The sequence below is a fragment of the Botryllus schlosseri genome, chromosome 6 (genome assembly GCF_051294905.1).
Source record: "Botryllus schlosseri isolate E-star chromosome 6, Bs_hap1, whole genome shotgun sequence".
NCBI classification, from domain to species: Eukaryota; Metazoa; Chordata; class Ascidiacea; order Stolidobranchia; family Styelidae; genus Botryllus; species Botryllus schlosseri.
The window spans coordinates 6,361,857-6,381,982 of NC_137241.1; the positions used below are offsets into that span (position 1 = coordinate 6,361,857).

Consider the following 20,126-nt stretch of genomic DNA (forward strand, 5'->3'; position numbering starts at 1 on the left):
CTGTATTTTGCTCATTATGATGTATATATAGGTTGAAATACACCCTGCATTGTCATGGGGATGAAAAGGTATCATGGTGACCTTAGGACAGGGCCGGCAAACCCGTGGCCCGCGAGAAGGATTTGAGTGGGCCGCGAGGTAATTTGCAAAATTAATAATATTATCAAATATGGGTTGCACAGACTGTGAACTTGCAAGGCCAACCAAGAATTTGATTAGTCTGGCCGCAACACTTGAGATGTGATGACTAAAATATCAGTTCCGAGGCATTGACAGATTCATGAGCCAGTCACATTTTGGGAGATCTTCGTACACTACAATAAAGCAGAATAATTTGCGATAAATTTATCAAAAGTAAAATTTTTCTACACGCTTCCCGCAACATAGTGTCACTCGATTTCTTGCTTTACATATTGTTACCCCTTTGTGAAAATGAAAGAACGCCTAATGTGTCAGATTGAGCCTAACTATATTCGCGATTACGAGACAAAGTGTCGTTCAACATCTGGGACCTTGCTTTTGCGCTCGCAGAAAGACCGTCGACTATGAAACCTAGGCACAAAATGATTGACGCATGTTGGTCGAAGCTTTCGATATCGATAGGTCCGTTGTCCAGGCGCCGAAAAGTCCAGTCCTTGCCAACTGAACCCAGCGACATACAGCAGGTCCGCAATATAGTAAAGTGACAATATTATTGACCTATGAACTTCGAAATATTTTCGCGCTTTGCGTGGCTAGTGGCCCGCGCAATAGTTGGTCAATCGAATGTGGCCCTTTGGCTGAAAAGGTTGGCCACCTCTGCCTTAGGACGTGGGTGAATCATTGCGATAACAGCTCCGTGAAATGTAGGCGTGTGTACCTAGGTGTGGGTGTGCACCGTTTGTATATTTACAGTGTATACAATCCTCGCCAATTACTCTATACGGAGTTGCCGCGTATCGAAATAACTTAGAAATGACGGTGCGAATTGTATAGTCAAATTAGGTGTTCACGATATAACAATCTCCTCGCAGATGAACGGTATAAAATATCCTGTCGGAGCCACCATCAACGATCTAACAGTAAATTGGAGAAGAGGGAATCTGGCCTTCCAATTCAGTATCGGAGTGGAGGTTCACTTTAACGGAAAAGACTGGTATATAAAAATTTATACCCTACACCAGTGGTTCTCAACCTGTGGTACTCGTGGTACGCAGTAAATGCATTCTTTAAGTAAAATCGCAGTATTTGCAAATCGTTAACGTATTTTTTCTAATGTAAAAATTGTCTTCATCTAATCTATAGGTAAATACTTTATGAGTCATTTGACTCAGTTGCATCCCGCCTAGATCAGCTTTTTAAGTATGTTAGTGTGTGTTATTAGTAAGGGACGGATTAGCTCGTGGACCGCATGTGTTTCGAAATATGCTGACTGACTTATGCTAATACGACAATGTTAGTAATTCTTTGAGTAAAATAGATTTTTTTTCGTTGTCGGTACGAAACAAAATCGTAGAACGTGATGATAAAAAGGGTTGAGAACCACTGCCCTATACGATCAAACTACAAACAGCCGTTCGTCTATCATCGCATTTCATCTTCCAGGCTCAGAGTCGATATTCCTCATCTCCTCGCGAACAGAGTGTACGGAATGGGTGGGAACTACAACGGCGACAAGTCCGACGACTTGTTGATGGGCGACATCATGAACACGCCCGAGACTTGGGGCGACATGTGGCTGCAAGAAGATCGCACAAAGGCCGAGTAAGATTGCTATCGTGATTAGTAGGGCATGATTTTACAGCTTCCTGCAGCTTTCTAGATACTCAGAATTTATGTAGCATGATGTTTTAAGGTGTTTGTATAGGAATTTTAGATTGAGACTTTTTGTAATTGTTTCTATTTTTCATGCTAGCACAACTAACTCGATTGGAATAGTGAAAATAAAATCGCCATTTCAAAAGGACGGGGTTTCGTATTTGAAATAGTAGGTGTTTCGACCCCGAAAACCCATCGCTGGCCACGCCACTGTAATAGTACTGATGACTGTGACTGAAGCGTGTTTTGCAGTTGTGCGGCAACTATTTTGTTGACTAACTATAAACAACTAGATCGTTAGTTTTTACATCTTCACTATACTCGGGTATTGCTAGTCAACCATAGGCCAACCCTGTGTGGTATGCGCATGCTAACCTTTTCAGATGCTCCCGCGACACTCGCCCGACTGACATATTTTGCCGATTGCGCGCGCGCTACGCCCGATCCTGCGACTGCGGCTTGATGGCGGACCGGGACGGACCTTTCGCGGCTTGCCACATTTTCATAGATCCCGCGCCGTTCGTGCAGGCTTGCGTGTACGACGCTTGCTACACTGACGGATCGGCTCTGGCCATGATAGGCATCATGAAGGCCTACAGATTGGCGTGTCTCGGAAAGGGAGTTCTGGTCCGATTCGAAGCCTTCACGGAAATAGGTTTGATTATTTTGCGTTATGTATTGTTGCCAATGCTCTCTCGATTTAAATAGAACGGTCACTAGCGTAGACAAGGGCCTTTTGCCTCCAAATTTTCGTTATATTCCGTATTCACGCAGTCACTAGGACTAAACACTGTTATATATATTTATAATACACGAATTCCCTGTAATAAATCCCATAAGCTTGGCGACGCGCCTACGTTGCTACAGCCGGCATAGCATTGAAATTAACAGTAGTAGCTTCAGCTTGTATCTATCCAGAGTCATGCGAATAATTGTTTCAATCAACGTATGAGCGCCAGTGAGCACCTATTCTTGTAAGCGACGTGATATGTCATATTAGTACTGCCAATCTCTCATAGTACCATGCAGAGCCTGTGATGTGATAAGCGCCACCAACACGATTTTATTACTACTCCTGTTAAATATTTCTTCAACTCCTCTCGTTTTACTGACCGCCTTACCCTCTTATGCCATATCTGATTGTGAATTTCACTCTCGTTTCGCATGTGATTACGTGATACGTATATTTTAGATTTGTCCGTGGAATTCAGACCTACTAGAGAGAGAAGTAGAAAAATGTGATTCGTGACTTTAACCACCGAGGAAGGCTCTCTTCACAAGTCGAACAGAGAGTAATCGTGAAAATTACGAGATGTGCTCCTGCTGTCCATTAGGGTTGTTCTTTTTAAATTCTAGCGGCTATTTCATAAAATTATCGGGTTGGCAAAAAGTTGCACGCCTGATTTGGCTCAATTTCAATTGGTAGAAGTGAAGCTATTAGAATTGGAAAATTATTAATTAAATAAAAATAGATTGATTTTTTTTCAACTTTACCAGATAATCCGTGAAATTGTAAAGTCTTTTAACTCAATTCCAACCCGTAAACGCTTCAACTCCAATAACTTCGCTTCAACCGGTTGGAATTGAGCTAGATTTGTTATGCATTTGTTTTTATGCAACTCAACAATTTCATGGGGTAGACATTTGATGTTGAATTGTTTTTTATAAACGTGTAAATTCAAAGTTTTTCCAACTCTAATAGTTTCATTTCTACTAGTTTTAATTTAAACAAATTGGTTGTGCAACGATATTTATAGCCAACCTACCAATTATATGAAATTATTAGGTTATTTTTGAAAAAACTATTGTCCATGTCCGATGCACGTACTGCTTTCGTTAAGACAGTGAATGAGGGTACACTAAATATCTAGCATGTTTCATCTTGATCACAGCTTTGGAAGCTACCGCTTGCCCCGTAAACAGTCACTTCAGCAACTGCACGGGCCAGTCGCGACCAACTTGCGCATCTCCGACGCCAAGTCATCTTACAAGAGGCTGTGAAGAAGGTAAGATAATGCTCAATAAGGGTGATATACTGCCACCCGAATGAACAGTATATGTTTACTGAGCTATCTCATCAGGCTGCGTCTGCGATAAAGGCTTTATCATGAGCGACCGCAAATGCATTCCTGTTGAAAATTGCGGGTGTATATCGGATCACGGCGTGTATTATGAGGTAAGGCTGTCTTATTAGTATTGCAGGATAACCATTGGTACTAGCAATTATTTCCAGTAATTGCAGTAATTGGCACTGATTGCATAAAGCGCACATGAGTTATAATGCAAAACAGTGTTGAGAGGACTCGAGTCAACTTTTTCGTACGACTTCACCTGACTCGAGTCACTTTGCAAAAATACCTTGCCTTGACTCGGCATTTAAGGAATGTGAATTGACTCGTGACTCGGACTAAAATTTACGAGTCAATATCAAGTCAACAAGTAATCGACGCCGACTAAATCGCTGTATCATGAGATACGTTGGCGTGGCTTGTGACAGCAAATAGTCATTCAATTATTGTATGGTAAATTGTTACATCACAAACAAATTGAACGCAAACGAAACGATCATAGGTTATAGATTGCAATACCAGCCTCGAATTTTGCATTGTGATCGAGTCTTGAATTGTGAAGCAACAATGCTGTATGGCTCTTTCTTCTTAGCTTCACTCTCGTTAAGCCAGACAGAATTGCTGCGTCACAATGTCAAAACTCGATCACAATGCAAAATTTGAGGCGGGTTTTGGGGGGTTCCAGGACCATAAGCAGAATAAAATTTATATTTTCGTAATCAATAAAGCAGCATCTTTCCATTGACACCCGTTTTTATCCAATTTAGCGCTCGGCAAGCCGGTCAAAAATGGCCGTAAAGTTGCCTTTGATTAAATAAAAAGTGTGACGTGGACCAATTTCACTTAGCCGTGAGATTTACTTGTGTCCGCACCGTATAGGACACTATGCTCTCAGAATCGAATTCATTGAAATAGATTGTCTTTTTACTGCGACCGATTCGTCTACATCACAATAAACAACATATAAATATATTTACAGTTGATATTCATATTGAAATAAAGCCGGATATTTTTGGATGACACTCTTCAGGGTCAGCAACCGTCTAAACATACAGCAACAGCAATCACCGAAAATAGACATCGAAATTTAAAAAAATCACCGCTCTCGTGCAGGCAATATGTCTGGGACGTCGCACTCATCTCAGTCATCTAGTATTTCGAATCTTTCTTTTCATAATCTTTTGCGAAACTTCATCTCCGAGAAGCGTAGGTGCTGGGAGCCCCACCAAATCCCCATCGGGTATGTTTTGTTGAAGTTTCCATTCAGAAAGCTGGCGCACCCACCATACCACCAGCCTCCTCCTTGGCGATTAGCGCAATTCTGTGAGTGTGCGTCATCGTGATCTGCGTCTTTCGTTGAGAATTGTTCGTTGTCGTTATAGTAGAGAGCATCGTAGGTTACATTCCCGGAGAATCCGGATACGTGCAGTCTGTAGTTGTCGGATCCGGGTCCGATGGCGAAATTGCTGGAGCATAAAATTAAATGCAAGTTCATCGCGGAGTCAAAATCTTTCATGCGTGACAAATATTCAAACGAGAAAGGTGCCAAATCGGAAAAGTATAATTCTGTTGAATTTACGTTACATGACATAAGGAGATGAATGAAATTGGAATACGGATAAATAGTTCCGGCGAAATAACATCTTACAGAGTTATATTTGACGTGTCAGAAGGTAAATCAAACAATGACTAACTGTAACACGATTTATATTCACCTGTATTTAGCCACCGAATAAATGCCACGTTTCGAGATCATTTTCACTTTCAACTCTGTATTTCCTTCTTTTGTCAGTCGATTCAATGCTTCCAGGCCTGAAAGAAAGATGATTGTTACAAACTAACATGAGCTTCGGTTTATATCGATACTTCGGTATGCGTGTGTAGCAATACTCATGTAATATCCATCCATTTAATAACCGATATTGGTACCAATGATTATCGCACACTACGAATCAATTGACTGCCTTATTCTGATTACGTGATCGTAATCCCAGCGTTCCGGTTACAATCTCAGCCCTTCGATTAACAGATGACGTGTTCTTCAGAATTTATAGTTGAGATATGGAACCTCGACTGTGACGTATCAGTATTCAAGTGCGGACAGCTCTATTTATATTCTTTCGAATTATGAGCCGTGGTACAAATCACAAAATATATTATTTTTTGCATCCTGCTGGCCATGATGAGTGGCTTGGTACAATTTATGACATATAACCCACCACAAAATTATATATTCCAAGTGATACCCAACTAAAAATAAAACAAAACCTTCCTACCGAGCCAGAAATCTCCATCACGATCCCCAAATCCGTTCACGTAATCATCCCAACCTCGGAAGAAATCCACGTTTCCGTATTTTATTCGCTGGAAAACCTGCAACGGAATTCGACACACAATCAAACTTTCAGAATTCTATGAGCCTGGAATTTTTGTTTCTCTCAAAACAAGCTTTGAAAATTTTATAAATTCAATTTACAGTCCATTTCTTATCCGCGATCCGTTTTTTTTTCTTCTTCTCATCTGCTGCTCTGAGTTGGAGTTCCTTCTGTATTGACGACATCCTTTCCGGACCCTTCATGCGATATAAATAGAATAGAACGTACAGTAGTGACGTAAAGCCACTTTTATACCGACCCCACAATCTCCCTTTGTGATCCATTTTCCGTTGACGTATCTTCTCATGCAAAATTTCGCTAAAGAATGAGAAATCCATAACTGATTCAAATTACAACACGAATTCTTCGTATACCTGACAAATGCGGTTGAATCACGAATGCAAACATCAAGAGCATCCGAATCTTTTGCAACATTTTCAAAAGGTGAAATATGTCGCTGTATATGACCGTTCTGTGAATTCTCAGATATTTTAGATGATTACTGATTAGCGTTCACTCATGACCTCATGCATTGGAAACATCGCGCCTTCTGAGATATTGCAAGCGGCTCTCAAGATTTAAGTGTTATTTTCGAAATCACTTTGACAAAGCGAATCACAGTTCACTAACGCATTTTATCGGGAGCATTCAGCTCCTTTCTTTTTATTCAATGTGAATAAATAGTTCATATATCTGATGATCTACTCGATTTCTACATAATGAATATGAAATGTTGCTGACTCCTCATTTAGAAACCCCAACATGCGAGGCGATTGTGTTTAGAAGTGGCGTTATTGATAAAACCTATTCACAGGGAGATTCTTTCAATCGCAAATTTGCATAATTATAAGTGGAGTCCTATTGTGATGAAAAGAAAAAGCATCAATCTGCTTTCGAGTGAGCAAATCACTCACATAATAGGGTTTTCATACATCCGGACATGTCAAGCATTAGCCTACGCTTAATGATTGTACAAATACACACGAGATTCGCCATCCTTCCCAGCTTGATTTTGAAACAATGCATTGTATCACATATTAACAATATGTCGGCTCTCACCATAGTGAACTTGCTGACTAACGAGCTGTTTGGTCTCCCCAAAAACCATACGGTTGAACTAACTCTTAGATTTGAAAAAGAATATACTTGGATATAGCGAACAACACCAGTCGAGTTGTAATCGCCAAACAAACATAATTAACAACAACAACAATATGTCGACGTGTTGTATTCTTATGGTTCCTGTATTTTAGCGATTACGTAACACTTGGAACTTTACGCGAATGCTGCTATACAGTGTGCAGTGTGGTTTGAGCAATTAAACTCTCGAATTGGATTTGGTGCGGTGTGGCCTGAAAATGTAGAAAGTATTTTTAGGAGCCGGTGAAATAGTCCCTGTTTCGCCATAACTGAATCTACTTTAGAAGGTTCTGCCTATTTCAAGTGTCATCAATCAGCCTCTCATTCAGTAATTTATTGAAATTTACATCAGAATAAAACACCACAAGATTGCGATATAATGCAAAGATAGGGGGGCGTGGAAACGCAAAGTCTATAAAGTATGTAGATCGCCTTAAAACTATACAAGTAGAATTGGAAGCAATCTAAAAACATCGCTTCTTGAGTAAGTCATGCAAGCACGCAAAACTTACTTGAGTATACTCCGAAAAAGTAAAAGCCTACGTCCTCACTGGCTACTCTGGTATTAACTTAGAATTAGTGAAAGTGGTTTAAAATGTGACATAATATCATGACATATTCTGCGTTGTATCCTCGGTGAATGAGTATTAGGGCTGTTCAAAAATAACTTTTTTTTTCAGATTCCAGCCATTCACTGATTAAATTGTCAGGTTACCCTAAAAAACGCTGCACACCAAATTTGGTTCGATTCTAACAAGTATAGGACTCCGTAGATCCAATTAAAAATTTTAATTTATTATGTAAAATTAAAAAAAAAAAATTCCAAATTTTTCTGCCAACCCCATGAAATTGTTAAGCTGTCTTCAAAGACGTTGCAAAACAAATTTGAGTCAATTCCGACCAGTAGAAGCGGAGTTATGTAAGTTTTTCGTTGATAAATCGCAGATTATCACCGATCAAGGATAATCCGAGGATTATCATCAAAAAACTCACATAACTCCGCTTCTACTGGTCGGAATTGACTCAAATTTGTTTTGCAACGTCTTTGAAGACAGCTCAACAATTTCATGGGGTTGGCAGTAAAATTTGGAAATTTTTTTTTTTTAATTTTCCATAATAAATTATAATTTTAATTGGGTCTGCGGAGGCCTTTACTGGTTGGAATCGAGTGAAATTTGGTGAGCAAGGTTTTCTACTGCAACCTGACGATTTAAGAGGTGACCGGCTTGAATCGGGGAAAATAAGTTATTTTTGAACAGCCCTAATGAGTATATACTAATATACTTCGACACCCAGCGGAGGCTTTGAAGTTAGAAAGTTCATGTCATACTACATTGAGCTGAACCGTCCCGGTGAATTGTAATCATGCGAGAATTTGTGTTCCTTCTATTTTTAAATCATTTGCTGCCGTATCCCAACAATATTTGAGTTGGGGGTGCAGGTGTGCATTTTCTGTAGTGTATAGGGCTGCAGGTAATGTCACTGTAATGACACTTGTTTGTTGCTCACAGCAGCATCAGTCGGAATGGAAAATGAAAGATTATATTTACATTGATAAGGTCAATATAGTAACGGGATCTTGTAACTTCCTGTATCAAAATCCGTAAATACTGTGCGTGAGCGTAGTCCTTCAGGTGGCAAATGTGTACTAATTAGGGCCTCGTGTCCCCTGGTCATAACTTGGTCCAAACCTGACTTTCACTGGCGCGACAAATTAACGACTCGATCCATAGTTAGAACTATATATGTGACCGGGAATTTTGAACGACAACGCACTTATACCAAACCTTCTTTCCAGCACGGCGCATGCAACGCCAATGCGGATTGCACCCAGTCATGCACTTGCCTCTACGGATCTTGGAACTGTGAAGACACGGAATGCAGCGAACAACAGCATTGTTCTATTGTTGACGGAGTTCGAGGTTGCCAATGGAAAGGTGAGCTTGTCAGACTTAGGCAACTAGATAATGCTAGTTATCATTATAGGTATTAGACAGAAATGGCGGTAATCCAAGTCTAATATCTAATTTGGGAAATGTTGTTATTCTCTCATTCTTAATTCTAAAACTGATTGCTGGCTTTTCTGAAATGCTGCAGGAGAAACAAGTCAAACTTCGTTTACATATATTCGCCATTCTCATGCTTATGGCAATGAGTTCTGATTTGATAAGAATTGAATTTGATTTAGTTGTATTTCTAATCCGAAAGTAACTATATTGGCGAAAATTGAATTAATTTCTAATTGTAATCTAATTTGGAAAATCTGAAAATATTTATAGATATCCAGGTCGGATTGGATGTATCACTGCGTGGCTCATGATCAATCAGTAACAGAGAGAAAAGCAATTTAAAATGTGAATCGTTATTTCGTCTAATCGAAATACATACTCGATGTAATTTCGCAAACATAACTATAACTTGTGTTGAGCTTCTTGGAGGTACAGAACTTCAATATACAATTGAATAGTATATATTCATATTGAAATAGACCCGAATGTTTTTGGCTGACACTCAACGGGGGCAGTTATGAGCAACTACTAGGGAATTGGAAAGAATATTGTACTATTGTATAACTTACGTCACGTTTAGATCCGTGCAAGCACGACAACGGCGGGTGCAGCGATAGGTGCGAGCACAACGAAGACTACGAAGCAGTGTGCTCCTGCGATTCCAGGAGAATTCTGACCAAGGACAACAGGACGTGCGTCGAAATTTCGCCGAGTGAGTGCGACGCCCGTTTCTTTTATTGACCGAAGATCCGTCTGCCATACTTGTACAAACTAGCAACCTATAGTTGTATGTATAAGGGCTTTTATGGTGTTTTACCACTATGGCCTGAGCGAGCTACGATAACATCAAATACATCTACTCTGTAAAAAAAACTCGATGACTGGAATAAGCATGTGTGGGTCCGTTAATAGACGTGTCATTATATACATTCCATAGCAATCTATTTAGTTGAACTGAAGGTCATCTACATACTGGATCATTGAGTACTTCTAATTCTGGTTGCGAATTTTGAAAAGTGAGTAGCTCTAGTTCTAGGTCTAATTACGCATCTCAAAACATTGTTGCCGAGCAACTAGAAAACACGCGTCATCGTGATACCGGTGTTCTGTTGCGTGATGTTCTCTCGGCCATTGTTAGATCAGAATCCTCACTGTTAACAATGGCGTAGCCATAGAGGCTGACTTTTAGTGGGCGAAAACCTCTCCCATTTCATGTATAGTTTATGTTCAGTACATGCGGTAAGCCGATCCTATTCTGATAAAATTAATATTAATGAGATGTTTAAGAATTGAATCTCGTTAGTTATGTTTTAGTTAGTTGTGAATTTTTTAAGTTCTAGTTCTAGTCGTGAATTTTGAAAAGTGAGTCGTTCTAGTTCTAGTTACTTATTTTGAAAATTCAGTAGTTTGTACATGTCTGCTCTCGGCGTAACAATGCCTATTTCGCAGCGTTCTTCCTAAACGACATCAAGCCCGATTACTGCGGAGTGGCGTTCAGCGCGTGGACGAACGAGTACAGAAACTGGCAAGACGTTTACGTGCCGAAATGGCAAAAGGAACTCAAGGAATATGAGGACTTCGTCAACAGAGGAATCGTATCAGCTGGTAGGGAACCCTTAACGTAGCTACATCATCAACGAAACTTTGAATTTTAAACAATAGTATCTACGGTGGGTAGGCTAGTTCATAATGAACCGTACCATACTATATTTTTAAAATCTAAATTTTTCCCAGAATTCCTACCCAAGTGTTTGGGGTTTATCTAGGCTCCTCCTCGCCATCTCATCCACGTATACGCGGTGTCTTACTAAAAGCCTGCAAGTGGGCTGTGCTACAAGTCGGCAGTTACGGAATCAAAATATTGAATATCGACCTGATGGTGTAAATGGACATTGTAGTCGACAATCACCATGAATATAATACAAACAAAGCATCCAAATTGCCTACAAGTGGGCTGTGCTGCAAGTTGGCAGTTCCGGAATCAAAATATTGAATATCGGCCTGATGGTGTAAATGACCATTGTAGTCGACAATCACCATGAATACTTCAAACAAAACATCCAAATTTTGTTATACAATTGAATGGTATGTTCGTATCAAAATGAACCCGAAAATTCCCGGCTGACACTCGTCAGGTGTAATCGTCAGCAACTAGTAGAGAATTGTAAAGAACAGTCTATTTCAACAATCGTATCAGTTTGTTTAATTTTTTCCTTGTTTACGTGTTGACTCGATTGTACTTTTTACTTCAATAACTCCGCTTCTGCGGGGTTGGAATTTAACCAAAGTTGTTATGCATCGTTCTTTTAGATAGCTTATTAACTTTCCGGCGTATAGCCGAATATTTTTTCTAATTAATTCCAAATTCTTGAACTCTAATAGCTTCGCTTCTACAGGTTGGATTTGAGCCAAATCTGATGTGCAGCGCTACTTTTAACAAACCGTAATATTCATTTGTCAACATTACTAACAGAATCTACGAAACAGTATGATTGATCATTCTGTCTGCTCAATCCATGTCGCTCGTTAAAACCATAGAGATGCCGGTAACGAAAGTGCTTCTACTATTTTGGAGTACTCAAGCAGATTTTCTTACTTACACTATATATTCATGTGACTATGTGTTTAGATTACTTTCGCCTCTCTACTTGAACAATTTGTAAGCAAAACTATTTACTTTTTACAGTTCGGAGTTTGAGAAGTAGAACGTAGTCTTATGATACGTTTGCATCAATGTTGTAAGGGAAATTGCCATAAGAACAGCGTGAAATATCCTCTGTATCTCTGTATCTGAATATGTTTTCAAAGATTCCACCTATGTGCAGTATCATTATTCATTTTGCGTTAGTCACTGGGATAGCAATGGCAATTTCGAAAGAAGTCACCTACGATTAACTGTTAATATGATACGCAACCCTCCGGCCATATCAACCTTTTGAAACTCCTGACTTGTGTACTTTCCATACCTGTCCTTTTCCACTACCTTTTCTGACCTTTACTGTCGCTGAAGCTTAAGTACTTGTTACAGGAGTATACTGTCAATCCTGTAGATATATCAACTGATCTATCAACAACGCCAATCTTTTTACAGACTTGGACGTGTGCAGATACTCTTGGACCGAGTGGTACGACCACGACGATCCCTCCGGGTGTGGAGACGATGAATCTTTAGAGTTACTCCGGTCGGAACATAAAGAGATTTGCGAGAAACCAATCGCCGCGCAAGCCCGTTTGGCGGACGGCAGGTAAATGAACTAGACGACGAAGCTAACACTTACGTTTCAATACATGGAATGGAAATCAGCGCTATAATTTTCATCGCAATATTCGAGAATTTGGGAAGTTTCTGGTGTCAGATTCGGAGGTTTGACTTTCGAATCGATATGTTTACTTAATATTTGATGGCCACGGCCACCGTGGTAGTTTGATGGACTAGGCCTACACTACACCAGGTGGGGCCTGCATAATACGTGTTGGGTGGGCCCCGCACCGAGACGAACGATTATTTCCTTTCTTTTCATCAAGTGTGGCGTCTTGCACCGATAAAAAGGTACAAGAATATGATGCACATAATTACAACAATTTTTAACGGTTCAAATTCAATAGAAGTATACACGACTACCAGGCAGCCTATTATCGCCGGTAGCCTGGCATGTCCATATTAAATGTGTAATGTGCAAAATACGCAATTAAATGAGCCATCATACGCAGAGGTGGTCGAAGTATAGCCATTGTTAGTCAGACTTGTTTATTTTGTCAACCATGAAATACAGAGAACACTGTTAATAATCATGCAAGCAATAAAAGAAATAATTTTCAATTACCAATCTGGCATTATGCTGGTAAATTGGTAGAGAGGCCCGAAATGACTAAATACTTCGCGGCCTGAGTCACGCCTATACATTTGAATGTGTTAATCTATTTCCTACCCCAGTTGATCAGTGTAACAAACACAGAAACGATAACGCTATCACCATGTAGGCCTAGAGGTAGAAGTATCAATTTTCAGAGCCTACTAAAGCAACGTCAATCGGAGGTAGCAAACGATAGGTCTAAAGAAGTCTGCTTCGTGAAGAAATAGATTAAGACGACGGCCTTCAAACGCTGATTAAGTAGAAGTGGAAGTTATCTGAAACCGTAACCATTGATTAGGAATAGGTTTGTCGGCCAACCCACATCGATACTTTGAAAAAGTGGGGGCGCTTCGTTTCTGATCACGTGTTTTCATTGCAGAGAGCTTCGAGGCGTCAACGCGAAGTTTGAAGTAACGGAACGCGGAGTTTCGTGCGTCAACGCCGACCAGGAACGCGGCGTCATTTGTCCGGACTTGGCGGTCAGATTCCTATGTCGGATCCCGGTCGTTTTAGATCAGCCCGGTTGCAAGTAGCGTGCTTGTCGCGGAATGGCTTAGATACATAGGCCGTGTGCGTGTGGAAGTAATCGCTTAACAGTTTATATAAGATTAATAGAATATGTAGGACGCGTTTTAACTGTAATTTCTATGCATCGCATCGTAGTCAAATGAATCTAACGTACCGCTTATTTTGTGTTGTTGTTCCGCGTGCAGTTCATTCGCGTTGGTGATTTAGACGTTGGAATAAACTGATTTTTACCTTGAATCTGTTGTTGTTGGCATTATAATTTGGTATTTATGAACTTTTAAACTAACATTAAATAGTCATAAAATCCGCTGCAGTTGCGATTTCTGTCAATGTGGAGAAGAGATTAAGCTACTGATAGTCCGTTTGTGAGCAGAAACGATATGCATAAGTTCGAAGTTGTCCTCTTCAGCTGCTCGCGTTAAGACGTTATATAGCGATTACCAGAGAACCCGGACCTTCGAGAACCCGGCCTTACAAACTCGGCCCTCGGAGAACCCGGACCTCGGAGAACCCGGCGCTCGACAAACTCGGCCCTCGGGAAATTTTGTATATCAAGCACGCGTGGTCTACCTGTTGTGTTATTCATGGTGTTTTTCGACTACTCTGGACCTCGGTGAATGCGGCCCTCGAAAATTTTGAATTAAAAATGCATTAAATGTGAACCCGGCCCTCGGGAAATTTTGTATTCACCGGCAACCCTAATATCCCACCTCCGGCAACCCTAATATCCTAACCCTAACCCTAACCCTAATATCCTACCCCAACCTTAATATCCCCCCTCCCCCAACCCTAATATCCCACCTCCGGCAACCCTAATATCCCACCTCCACCAACCCTAATATCCCCCCTCCCCCAACCGTAATATCCCTCCTCCCCCAACCCTAATATCCCCCCACCCCCAACCCTAATATCCCACCTCCGGCAACCCTAATATCCTAACCCTAACCCTAATATCCCACCTCCACCAACCCTAATATCCCACCTCCCCCGACCCTAGTATCCTACCCGAACCCAATGTCCCACTCCCCGAACCCTAATGTCTCCCCCCCCCCCCTACCCTACCCCACCTCAACCTACAGTTGCAATAACGAGCAGACCACGCGTGGTTGATATGTGAGCAATAACAATCGTTGGGATATGTTTTTCATCTGAACAAGTCACACACAATATACAATGCGATAAGGCCCAATGCGATGTCATGAACAGATACGAGGATGTCGCACGTCCGCCCCTCGCCAAGTCAATTCAACAATGAGCCGACCACGCAATCGTGATCACGTGATCTGATCACGCCGTGACTGCGTGACCTACGCATGCCCTGACCTCCTTACAAGACCTACAAATCAGTTGATAATAACATTATTAGTTTATTAATTCATATTGATGCTTGTTAATACACTTAATTTCAAAATTTCCCGAGAGCGGAATTCACCGAGGGCCGGGTTCATCGAGGCAGTGGCGTAGCAGCCACCTGGCGGTTCTGGCTCTGCGCCAGGGGCGGCAGGCTCCAAGGGGGCGGCAAAATGAGGCTGCACAGTGAGAGAGATGCCTGCATCATCGTGATGGTTTGAAGACGGAGATGCGATAAGGACTTTATAGTAAGGTCATCTAGTCTGCACCCCGTTTTTTTCTCCTCCGTGATTGCTGGGCGTCTAGCGGGATAACCGCGGATACCAGTTTTCGAGTCTTCGGTCTGACCCGACCGGGGATCGGGCCCACAACCTACCGATCAAGAAGCCGGACGCATCACCATTACACTATCTCGCGCGGCGTGTAGACAGCCGGCTAAAAGAAGAGTGCTTGGTAGTCCTATAGCTGGCGTCCCGTCAGCTAAAATTTAATAAAACAGGTCTCAATCGAAAGCTAGTGTCGCGCTGATTCCGAAAACACGAATTAATATGTTAACATGGCGATGGAATCACTCCGAAATAGCCGTCACGGCCGATTGTTCGGAGAGTTCGGAGAAAAAGGAGAATGTCTGGCGAACAAACAGAAGATGCTGGCCTCAGTGTTGTTGAAGAATTTAGACGATGCATGTTTCAAGCATAGGACAGATTTAAACTTGAAGCTGAAACTAGGTTTACCGGCATTCATCACTTAAATGATATATTTGGATTTTTGAATTCCCACGCGCTGCTGCAAAGCGAAAGTCACAATTTATTCACCAGCGCTTTTAGAAGCACTTATGACGACGAGGTGGACTTTTTGGAGTTAGCTGCGAAAATTGTCATGCCTTATACCTTGAATTAGGGATCATATAAAGCAGAAGATTGCTAGCTTTTCGTACAAACCAATATGAGGCCTCTAGGACAGGGGTTCTCAACATGGGGGGCGCGCCCCCGTTGGGCGGGGGGCGTGAAAGCATCTTAAGAGGGGGCGCGAAGAATCGGTCAAATGAATTTTTTTCGCGCTATGCGCGATTTACCTCCAATTCACGCGTGTTTCTCTATATATAGACCCAGTTTCTTATTTTTGAATTCTCTCATCAACAGTCATAACCTTCCATGCCATCAAACAATCTGTTAGGGTTGCTAGCATCCCGGTTGGATCTTGTAATATGACGATACGAGGGCGCGGAATTTTTCACTATCCTAGGGGGGATGTCTAAAAAAAAGTTGCGAACCACTGCTCTAGGACGAACACAAATTAAGTTATAATCATATGAAGTTGTTCAACTTGAGATTTTAAAAGGGTTAAGAGGCTGGTGCGGAGCAGTGAAACCACGTTTGATCGTAGTGCAACAACGTTTGATGTTTTACAGTGGTTGTTTAATGCAAAGCTACTTGATTCGACACCGTATTTATGCTCGTGTCTGAAACTTTATCTGAACATTGATGTTTCAACTGCGATCTGTGTGAGGAGCTTCTCAAAGCTCAAACTTATTAAGTCTTATATATTTAGTTCTATCATGATTCATGAATAATGATCGGCTACCAGCTCCATCCATTCTGTCTATAGAAAGAGACTACGTTCAAAAACTTGAATTTGAGGATATTATCGCTGCTTTTGCTTTGAGGCGGCCATTGATTTTCTATTTGTACAATACATTCGTTCGCTATTTCTTGTTTTTATTATTTTTGGCGTCATTAACGTCGAGACGGTGAAGCTGAGAAGCGGCATATTATTTGTAATTATTCCTCTTGACAAGATTACTGGAACATCAATCTATGTCGAAATTTGATGAGGTCTACCTAGGGGGCGGCATTTTCAAGAGAGCCAGGGGCGGCAGTACATGCTGCTACGCCAGTGCATCGAGGGCCGGGTTCTCCGAGGGTCGGGTTCTCCGGGGGCCGAGTTTGTAAGGCCGGGTTCTCCAATGTCCGGGTTCTCCGGCAACCTATATAGCAGTAGTTCTTAGCCATGGAACACTTGGCGTCAGGTAAGTCCGTCTCAGGCGTTCCGTGGCGGTCAATACAAACACTCAACTTATTACATAAGATTTTTGATGTTACGCCCGTCTTGGCCGTCGTTGGTTGCAGATACTTAGACATTATCAAAAACTGAAAACTTGAAAAGGACTCGACGTGCGACTCGGGCTGGGCAAATTCGAGTACCTGAGTGAGTGATTCGATTCTGAATCGAGTAGCCGACGAGTGGGGTATTGAATTATCTATTATTATTATTATTATTATGACACCACAGCAATATAAATAAGCTGGAAAGTTCAAATATGTATAGTATACTATATAGTATATACCATCTATATAATGCCATTACCAGACCTATATCACATTGAATCTCAATCAATCAGTTTTTATTATTATCTTCATCATTTCAAAACATCACAAAACTGAGATACAATGAAAAGATAGGAAGGTATCGAAACAACTTGGAGTAGCCTTTAGGATCAGACACCCACCTTAGCCTAGGCGAAGTAAAGAAGAGGCATGCACACTGAATGAAAAGTAATGCAGATAATATACGACGCAAGCGACAAAATGATGTGGCATGTGGCGGAGGGCGAGGTCTATGTTAGGTCGTGGTCCGGTAATCCTGAAGGTATTGGTCTTTTCTCGCCAATACCTATTTCATTATACGTTGTGACAAAATGCTGTGGATTGATTACGACTTTTTAGATGTATGATTTCTACTAACGTGCGTAGCTTTGCACTACGTGTTTCGTATTCTGTGACACGACCAATCGAGGTTTACAGGTTTATATGGATATTGGATATAAGCAGTGCCTAATTTTAGTACTCTAAAATCATCTCACAGTACTCGACTCGAATCATTAGAAATAATAGTCGATTCAGATTCGATTACTCAAATCATTGTGCCCAGCCGTACTTGCGACTAGAGAAAGTAACGAGTAGATCTCAACGCTGCTGTCAGCTGTCACGGAGGATCCATTGGCATGTGTTTCCGTGTAGGGATTCAAAAGTCTGCGATTCTTTACTCGCTAGGTGGCGCTAAAAGACAACTAGCCACTAACCAGATCGTGAAATATCGTAAGCAATGGTTCTCATAATTTTTACCCCGCGACCCAAATCTTATTTTTAGTGGCATCGTGCGACGGAAACCTGACACGTAGTATGCTACGTTTTTACGGGCATAGATGACAATGCGCAGGCAGCAGCTATATAAAACATGTCTGGCGCACGCGAATTCGAATTGGATTACATCATTTTCACCTGCGGGTCGCATTTTTACTGCTGTGTAAGCTGCAAGGACGGGACTATTTGTCGCCGACCATTTTCGCGACCGGACATCTCAATATCGAAGGTTTGGGCCAACCATCGACGGTCAACTTTGTTCCAGGTTTCGTGCCGGCGATCTTTCTGGCGGCAACGCACTTTTACTTCCTGCCCAGCGGTATGTTGGCCAAAACACGTCATTCATCTGTCCTGGCGCGGGATCGGTTGGACTTGAAATACCTTTGTATCATAGTCCCGCAACGCCTCGTTGCACATCCCTACACTAAAGCATCCCAATAGTCTTTCCCAGATAGACCAATGTCGGACAAATCTTATCATGAATCCAAACCCATCAATTGTGTATTGCAAAAGTCGGCACATTTTCATGATCAAGCCATATTGACTTTTCTACGCGTCTCGCTTATTGCTTATCATAACTAGAGCCCGACCGATTATCGGCTCGCCGATAATATCGAGTCGATATCACGCTTTGAGAGAAATATCGGTATCGGCCATTGAAGGTAAAAAAATATCGGCCATTTTCGTGACGTCACAACATAGTGGCAGGGAGTCAGAGAAGTCGATAGAAGACGTGAGGACGGTAAATTATAAAAATAAATGGCCAAGCGGCATATAGTGCATACTACATACAGGCAGTAGGCGTGCCTATCTGAAAAATATTATAGATAACTAACCACCGTTATGCCCCACTGACTTCATGGGAATCCCCCTGCAGTAATCGATCACCAAAGACAGAGTATAGATAACTAAGGTAAACCGTAGATGCGACACTGCCGAGCGTCACGCTCTGATGACAGTCTACGCCGCTCGAATTGTTTTGCTGGGAGCTTGTGGAAGAGGATGTTAATTTCTGCATTTGAATAGGAATATCTATCCATGAGGTTAGTTTAGCGAGTAGCTGCTCCGTGTGGTTACTAACCAAGGTTATTGGGTTGATGCTACATAATCAGTGCTAGAGAGATGGGCAAATGAATACAATTTTGAAGCCATCAAATATGGCTATACGGTACATGAGAATTGTTGTTATACTCTCTCCAGGGATTCGAATATTTGTGGATATCGTTGTAAATTTTCAGACATGGCTGAGGTAGGCGAATTTGATTGGGAATCACTTCTGACTGACGATGTGATCCAAGATCTGTTGTACAATGACATGGAGGACGGTGGAGGAAATGAAGCACCAGCTAGCGAAATTGGGAAAAGCACGAGAGCCTTTCTTTTCGATTCTAGTCTGCCTGCTGACTTCATTCAGCAAGTCAGTAGTGCATTAACACTTTCTGAATTTGGAAAGCAGAAGATTGATGTATTTTGGCGTGAATTTGTATCGAAACCGGAATCAGCAACTGTGATACGGCATTATCCAACTGAAGCAGGTCACGCACAGGACTATTTCAATGAAAATATATCCAGGATTGAGGCGTCAAAGTTTCTTCCAGACGCAATGAAAATAATGACAATGAAACTAAAGAAGATGAAACTAAAGGTGGTTCAATTCAGCAATTTGAGAGTGAAACTCTTGAGTACATTACTGTGTACACTTTGAACAAGGCACGAGGACCTCCTGGGCGTGGGCGCTTTCGTTTCGACATTGTGAAGCTGCTGTGCAACGACCAACCGCGTGGCTCCTTTATTTCATTTATGGAGAGGAAGGCTGGGTGTTTAATGTATCCTACAGAATAGTATATGTTTTATGTGGAAC

The 20,126-nt window shown here is 41.5% G+C and overlaps 2 protein-coding genes across 2 annotated transcripts in view; one reads left to right on the forward strand and one right to left on the reverse strand.

Annotated features, from left to right (window-relative positions):
• LOC145440728 (IgGFc-binding protein-like) overlaps nucleotides 1-14,009 on the forward strand; it is a 59,149-nt gene extending 45,140 nt beyond the window's left edge. The window contains exons 33-42 of the mRNA XM_080318464.1: nucleotides 1,014-1,135; nucleotides 1,585-1,743; nucleotides 2,181-2,452; nucleotides 3,690-3,803; nucleotides 3,879-3,973; nucleotides 9,180-9,318; nucleotides 9,971-10,102; nucleotides 10,840-10,995; nucleotides 12,482-12,635; nucleotides 13,624-14,009. Of these exons, the coding sequence (XP_080174590.1) occupies nucleotides 1,014-1,135; nucleotides 1,585-1,743; nucleotides 2,181-2,452; nucleotides 3,690-3,803; nucleotides 3,879-3,973; nucleotides 9,180-9,318; nucleotides 9,971-10,102; nucleotides 10,840-10,995; nucleotides 12,482-12,635; nucleotides 13,624-13,777 (1,497 nt within the window). The 3' untranslated portion in view covers nucleotides 13,778-14,009. The remainder of the gene's footprint in view (nucleotides 1-1,013; nucleotides 1,136-1,584; nucleotides 1,744-2,180; nucleotides 2,453-3,689; nucleotides 3,804-3,878; nucleotides 3,974-9,179; nucleotides 9,319-9,970; nucleotides 10,103-10,839; nucleotides 10,996-12,481; nucleotides 12,636-13,623) is intronic.
• Nucleotides 4,769-7,678, reverse strand: LOC145440741 (ficolin-2-like). Its single transcript, XM_080318483.1, has 6 exons — nucleotides 6,616-7,678; nucleotides 6,501-6,559; nucleotides 6,343-6,438; nucleotides 6,143-6,239; nucleotides 5,582-5,678; nucleotides 4,769-5,332 (listed from the first exon to the last, which is right to left on the reverse strand). Exons 1-6 carry the CDS (start codon nucleotides 6,674-6,676, stop codon nucleotides 5,038-5,040), a joined length of 705 nt encoding a protein of 234 aa, XP_080174609.1. The 5' UTR covers nucleotides 6,677-7,678; the 3' UTR covers nucleotides 4,769-5,037.
• Nucleotides 14,010-20,126: the final 6,117 nt, after the last annotated feature.